This window comes from Salvia miltiorrhiza, chromosome 5 (genome assembly GCF_028751815.1).
Source record: "Salvia miltiorrhiza cultivar Shanhuang (shh) chromosome 5, IMPLAD_Smil_shh, whole genome shotgun sequence".
In the NCBI taxonomy this organism is placed as follows: Eukaryota; Viridiplantae; Streptophyta; class Magnoliopsida; order Lamiales; family Lamiaceae; genus Salvia; species Salvia miltiorrhiza.
In genome coordinates, this window is record NC_080391.1 from 23017262 (window position 1) to 23024613 (window position 7352).

The 7352-nt window shown below is 39.8% G+C and overlaps 1 protein-coding gene across 2 annotated transcripts; it reads left to right on the forward strand.

Annotated features, from left to right (window-relative positions):
• Positions 1-321: 321 nt before the first annotated feature.
• Positions 322-6362, forward strand: LOC130986765 (probable sucrose-phosphate synthase 2). 2 transcript variants are annotated; one of them, XM_057910282.1, is made up of 12 exons: positions 322-880; positions 1650-1885; positions 2029-2092; positions 2174-2863; positions 2935-3063; positions 3156-3287; positions 3373-3549; positions 3636-3689; positions 3769-3831; positions 3999-4943; positions 5032-5159; positions 5830-6362. In XM_057910282.1, exons 1-12 carry the CDS (start codon positions 593-595, stop codon positions 5834-5836), a joined length of 2913 nt encoding a protein of 970 aa, XP_057766265.1. In that variant the 5' UTR covers positions 322-592; the 3' UTR covers positions 5837-6362. The 2 variants fall into 2 exon arrangements, with proteins under 2 accessions (XP_057766265.1, XP_057766264.1); XM_057910281.1 differs by having other exon boundaries at positions 329-880; positions 5841-6362.
• The last annotated feature ends 990 nt before the right edge of the window (positions 6363-7352 follow it).

The following is a 7352-nucleotide window of genomic DNA, read 5'->3' on the forward strand; positions in this document are numbered from 1 at the left end:
ATTAAATTTTTAATACATAATTGTAATGTATACGTTTTGTACAAATAATTTATAATTCTATGCAAATTATCACAATCTTGTAATAATTTATAATTTTATTTTAAGCCCAATTCTACATACATATTAATATTAGTGTGGGTTTTAAAAACTATACTACATGAGAAGCGATTTATGCGCAAAATAGACGGAATAAGGAAACTATGTAGTGTGGATACACACGTGTGGGGGATGATGAGCCGTTAAACATCCGTAGATCTAGACGCCACGTGTAGAAGATGGGACCCACCAGTAACTGCCATGTGGTTCTCTCCCTACTCTCCTTCTCCATTCTCCTTTGCCAAAATTCACACCCACACACATCACCTTATGTGATTTCACATGCCACTGCACATCTCCATCAACATCAACTCACCCTCCTCTCTCCCTCACTAGAATTACATGTTGGAAGAAATGAAAACCAGCAACCAAAAGAAGCGCAACCGAAAAGCCAACACCACCTCCTTGCATGTGAACTCCCTCCTTTTCCTTTAAACCACATTCATTCTCAACCTTAAATCTCCAAACCAAACATCTCTTTCCTCGTTGCCAAAACATGGCCGGAAACGAGTGGATAAACGGCTATCTGGAGGCGATATTGGACAGCGGGGCGTCGGCGATAGAGGACCACAAGCCGGCGCCGGCGGTGAGCGTCAGCGTCAGCGACAGAGACAATTTCAATCCCACCAAATACTTCGTGGAGGAAGTCGTGAGCGGCGTCGACGAGAGCGACCTCCACCGCACATGGATCAAGGTCGTCGCCACTAGGAACACCAGGGAGCGAAGCTCTCGCCTCGAGAACATGTGCTGGCGCATTTGGCATCTCGCCCGCAAGAAGAAACAGGTATTTTCATTTTCTACACACACTTTCTTCTCTTCGATTCTCGATTTCATTGGTTGCACTCCACTACTATTAATCGTGAATATCAATGGAGATGTTGTATATGCTTTCTCATGTATTGTGATTGTGTTTTCCCATGAATTTTGTTGATTCTGACTTTGGATGGGATTCTTGGGGGTCAGGGGTGGGGAAGGGGGCAACTTTTTGTAGAGAATTTTTGTTATACATCTTTTTCAAATCTTTTCTGATTGCCTTTTGGTCCCTCTCTTTGTACAATAATAAACAACATTAGTAATATGTTAACACTCTGTTACAAAAAGTATTTTTTGTCAAATACTGTTTGTTCTCTTGCACCTTTTTCTGCTTTCTCAGAATTTTCTCTATGATGGTCACAGAGTGTCTATTCCAAAGACTCTTTTTATAATACTTAAACAATAATAAGTAAATTGAGCCTCATAAGTCAATGAACTTGGTTGCTAAATGTAGAGGCAATTGACTTAGTTTCATAAAGTGAATAGCTTGAAGATTATGGATCCATATAGCACACATGATGTACAAGGTCGAGTTAATCTCTATCTTTCCTTCGTGCGTTGGTTGATTTCTGTACAATTTGCTATCTAGATAAACCTTGCTAATTTTCTATTGTTGAAGAGTTTTTCATCTGAAATCCTCTTTTTGGCTGCATTCTGATGGTGTTGCTCTGTTTAGTAATTAATTGCAATTGCTTGCTGTCGGGAGACACAGTCATGGCTTTAACGTATGTGTTTGGTAGTTGGAATGGGAGGATGTGCAACGGGTAGCACACAGGAAGTGGGAAAGAGAACAAGGTCGCAAGGATGTAACGGATGACATGTCCGAAGATCTGTCTGAAGGCGAGAAAGGGGAAGTTATAGGCGAACCAGTTAAACTGGACAGCCCCCCCAGACATCACTTGGATAGGAACTTCTCAACCGTGGAAGTATGGTCTGACAATAACAAGGAGAAGAAGCTATATATTGTTCTCATAAGGTGCGACTATCTTGTTCTCGAAGAAGTCATTACTACTCGAGCATTTTTTGCTAACATAATCTTTATGCTGATTTTGTTGCTAGGTGCATAATGTAGTTTGATTGTGCATTATAGTATCTAATTGAATTTATTGTCTTGGTTAGTTTACATGGACTCGTCCGTGGTGAAAATATGGAACTTGGTCGGGATTCCGATACTGGTGGTCAGGTAGTTATCGTAGACTTACTATATAACCAATAAACTTTTCTTCAAGTGGTTTGCACTAACTAGTTTTTGTTCAAATTACAGATAAAATATGTTGTAGAACTTGCTCGTGCACTAGCTAAGATGCCCGGTGTGTATAGAGTAGATCTGTTTACCAGGCAAGTTTTGTCTCCCGAGGTAGATTGGAGTTACGGTGAGCCCACGGAAATGCTAAGTACCGGCCCTGAGGATGCCAACCTTGGAGAAAGCAGCGGGGCTTATATTGTGAGGATACCATTTGGGACCCGGGACAAGTATCTTAGAAAGGAGTTGTTATGGCCTCATGTTCCGGAGTTTGTTGATGGAGCACTCGCTCACATTCTTAATATGTCGAAGGCTTTGGGAGACCAAATTGGTGGAGGGCAGCCCGTCTGGCCGTATGTGATCCACGGTCATTATGCAGATGCAGGGGATAGTGCTGCTCTCCTTTCAGGTGCCTTGAATGTTCCGATGGTTTTGACGGGACACTCACTGGGTAGGAACAAGCTAGAACAGCTGCTTAAGCAAGGAAGGCAGTCGAAAGAGGATATTAATTCCACGTACAGGATAATGAGGAGGATCGAAGCAGAAGAGCTTTCATTAGATGCTGCAGAGCTGGTTATCACGAGTACTAAGCAGGAGATCGAAGAGCAGTGGGGACTTTATGATGGTTTTGATGTAAAGCTGGAGAAAGTTTTGAGGGCTCGGGCGAGGCGTGGGGTCAACTGTCATGGTCGTTTCATGCCTAGAATGGCGGTAAGCATAATATGTGGGAACTTTGTTGATTTCTACGATTCAAATCGAGCTCAAAATCATTATACTCGCAGGTTATTCCTCCTGGGATGGACTTCAGCAACGTCGTAGTTCAAGAAGAGATTGCTGAAGGCGATGGTGACATTGCGGCACTAACAAATGAAGCTTCATCGCCCAAAGCAGTCCCTCCTATATGGTCAGAAGTAAGCATCTTGTCTGTGTATACTCTGCTTTCCCATCAGATTAATGCACTTTAATCGACATTTCATGCCACTTTCTTACACGGTTTCGTTAGGTGATGCGGTTCTTGACCAATCCACACAAGCCGATGATTCTAGCACTATCACGTCCTGATCCGAAAAAGAACTTAACGACTCTTTTGAAAGCCTTCGGAGAATGCAGGCCATTACGAGAGCTTGCTAATCTTGTAAGTCGGCTGACACAGTTTGTTATGAATCTATGCACAAAAATAGGCACATGACTAATATATATGATTATGACATTCATTGCAGACTCTTATAATGGGGAACAGGGATGATATAGATGAAATGTCAGGGGGCAATGCTAGTGTGCTCATTACTGTGTTGAAGCTAATTGATAAGTATGACCTTTATGGGCAAGTGGCTTTCCCTAAGCATCACAAGCAATGTGATGTTCCAGATATATACCGCCTAGCTGGCAAAACGAAGGTTCGTTTGAAACTTTATTTATCAGAATTTAGCATACGAACATCGTATGATCCTTTCTCATCATCTGTTGAATATGAATATCTCAGGGAGTCTTCATAAATCCGGCTGTTATTGAGCCCTTTGGACTCACATTAATCGAGGTTTGTTTTTTGTTATACCACTGATATTTGGTCCAGTAAGATAAATATGGTTTGTGAATTTTTTAGTGCGGACTTGTAGGCTGCTGCTCATGGACTTCCAATGGTGGCAACGAAGAATGGTGGACCAGTGGATATTCATCGGGTAAGAATGCTGCTGCTGCTGTTTCCTAGTTATCCATTATTGTTTGATATCTTTGAATGTTAATTGGCAAAATATTATAGATCCATTTCTTAATTACTGTTTTTGTTAGAATGAGACATGTTATGAGATAATCTGTTTAGTGATGCAGTCTTTTTTATATGACACAGGCACTAAATAACGGTCTGCTCGTGGATCCTCATGATCAGAATGCGATTGCTGATGCGCTTCTTAAGTTAGTGTCGGAGAAAAACTTGTGGCACGAATGCAGAAAGAACGGCTTGAGGAACATTCATCTCTTCTCGTGGCCAGAACATTGTCGAACATACTTGACAAGGGTGGCAGCGTGTCGGATGAGGCACCCGCAGTGGCAGACCGACACTCCAGCAGACGAACATGCTGCGGAGTACTCCTTAAATGATTCACTCAAAGACGTTACAGATATGTCGTTGAGGTTGTCTATAGATGGTGACAAAACATCGTTGAACGAGTCACTCGATATGGCTGCTTCGGGCGACAACCAGGTGCAAGACCAAGTCAATAAGCTCCTGAGCAGAATGAACAAACCGGAGCCCGGGGCACGGGATGCTGATGCTGACAGGAAATTGGCTGATGCGCCAAGCAAGTACCCGATGCTGAGGAAACGACGTAAACTGATAGTCTTGGCAATTGACTGCTATGACAGCAATGGAGCGCCTGAAAAGAAAATGATTAATCTGATCCAGGAGATCTCGAAGGCGCTCAAGTTGGATGCACAATTGGCAAGACAATCGGGATTTGCATTGTCGACAGCTATGCCAATGTCTGAGTTGACCGAGTTTTTGAAGTCGGGAAATATCAAACTAAATGATTTTGATGCTTTGATATGTAGTAGTGGTAGTGAAGTGTATTATCCAGGCACTTACACAGAGGAGGGGGGAAAGCCCTGTCCTGATCCAGACTACGCGACACATATTGATTATCGATGGGGTTCAGATGGTTTGAAGAAGACCATTTGGAAGCTAATGAACGCGACGGAAGGATTGAAATCGAGTCAGTCTTCTGGTGTTATCGAACATGATGTTAAATCGAGCAATTCGCATTGCCTGTCGTATTTGATAAGGGATCTCAGTAAGGTCAGTTCTACAAACACAAAATCTTAGTTAATTAAAACTTTTTGGATGAAGAGTTGTCCCAAAGTTTGATTATATTTGTTTTGGACAGGCCAGAAAAGTAGACGATTTGAGACAGAAGCTTCGGATGAGGGGCCTTCGTTGTCACTTGATGTATTGCAGAAATTCCACAAGAATGCAAGCTGTTCCTCTGCTCGCATCGCGATCACAGGCTCTCAGGTATTCCAACCAGTTAGTAATAGCACTATTATTTACCTTAAAAATTGAATCATATTGAAGTACTTGCTGTTTACATATTGAAGTCTGCACCGCTTGGATGTCCCTTGGGGACATAAGTTTTACTTGTTAAAAACTAAAATTGGGAAATTATTCTCTTATGTTCAGATTATATTCTCGTTTTAGTCCTGCTTTCTCTAGGAGAAAGTGCATTCCTTTTTTATGCATTAAAGATCAGACTATTGGAAATAAAGTTATGCTAAAGCTTGATTGATTAGGAAATACTATTTGGGGCAGTCTTATGGGTCCAAATAGATGGGTCTAAGATACGATTCAAGCACAATCAAACTTCCAAAAAGGTTACAAATATGCCACTGGATACTGGTTTGGACCTATCTTAAGAATTTTTTTGTCTGACACAAGTTTTTGTGACTCTTTTACTTGAGCTGTTAGCAAAGATCTTTGTTGCTTGATCATCTTGAGATGATAGCATAGGTTTCCTCGTGTTTAGGCGAAGGGCCAATCTCAGTTTATATCGGGCTGGATGGTTTTTCCGAAGAATCTTTAGTTCTTGAATACAAACACGAAAAACTGCATGTTTGAGTTTACAAATTTTGCACCTTTGTTTTGCTTGTTCTAGTAACTAGTATTCGATCTTAGTGAGTTAATATAGTTGTTGAACAGGTATCTCTTTGTCCGTTGGCGACTAAACGTGGCCAACATGTGTGTGATTCTTGGAGAAACTGGGGACACCGATTACGAGGAAATGATCTCCGGAACACACAAGACTCTGATCATAAAAGATGTCGTGGGCAAGGGATCGGAGGAGCTGCTCAGAACGTCGGGAAGCTACCTCAGAGACGATATAGTCCCGGGAGACAGCGCGCTCATTGCTTACGTGAAAGAAGGGGCTACAGCAGAGGAGATATTTGACACATTAAGGCAGCTCTTCAAAACTGCAGCGTGACATACTACAATTATTCTTGTATCTTCTCTATTGTGCTTGTGCTGCAGCTTATTTATACGGTATAAATGAATTACTTTACGTCATAGGTGAATTTTCGACATTCTGCATATACATAGCTACATAAGATACTGTTATCCATGAACACTACTGTATCATTGTTGACTGCTACAACTGCAAAAATTCTGATCCATCAACGGTCTGTATTATATGACACACGTGATAGCCCTACTTGGTTACTACGTATTGTATGAATGTATCTACTTAAGTTTTACAGATTTAATAAAAGGGTAAATATAATATTAAACTTCAAACTATATCCGCTTTATCATTTTAAAATCTCATCGTGTAATTTATATTTTATTGTTTTAAATGGCATGACACAATACAATGTCATTTTGTGCTATATAATTTAAAAAATGATGCCGTTTTGTGCCAGGTAAATTGATTCAAATCGTATTGAAGGTCAGTTTATGCAGTATGGACTTAATTTTTTAAGATAATATGGCATAAAACGATGTCTTTTTGTGCCATGTCATTTAAAAAAAATAAAATATAAATTACAATAACGACATCCGGCGAACTACCTCATGAATCATGATTATGAGGACCGAAAAATGGACGTTGAATATTTTTGATACAAACTTAATAATTTGAAATTAAAAAATATATATAATTCGAAATATTAATTATTGATAAGGCAAGTATAATTTAGGATTTAATATAATATTTACCCTTAATAAAATTATGTCTTTGATTTGTTAAAGAGGGAAAAAAGTAGCTTGGAGTATTTCTTATTAGAAGGCCAATTAATTAGTATTTTTCTTAAAAAAATTCCACCTTATAAAAGGAAAAATGCACTGAAATTTTAGCTTTTTAGATTATTCGAATCTACTATTAATTAAAAGGAAAACATCTTACCAACATGGTACACTTCATCATCCAATAATTAATGAGTGAAAATTTAAAATGTCATATTCCTTAAGTTATATATAAAAAATACCCGCTTTTATAAGCATAAGCATCCTATGCCCTATTCTTTAAATATCATTTGGTGTTGATGGGTTTGTTTGATTTTTTGTGAAAATCTTACATATTTAACCGATTTGATAGCTATTAGTTATAAAAGTCAACGATTTGTTAGCTATCAGTCAATAACTCATCTGACCGGTGGGTGGCTAGATCATCTGATCGCCCGGATGGTCAGATCATTTCACCGGGCGGTCAGATGA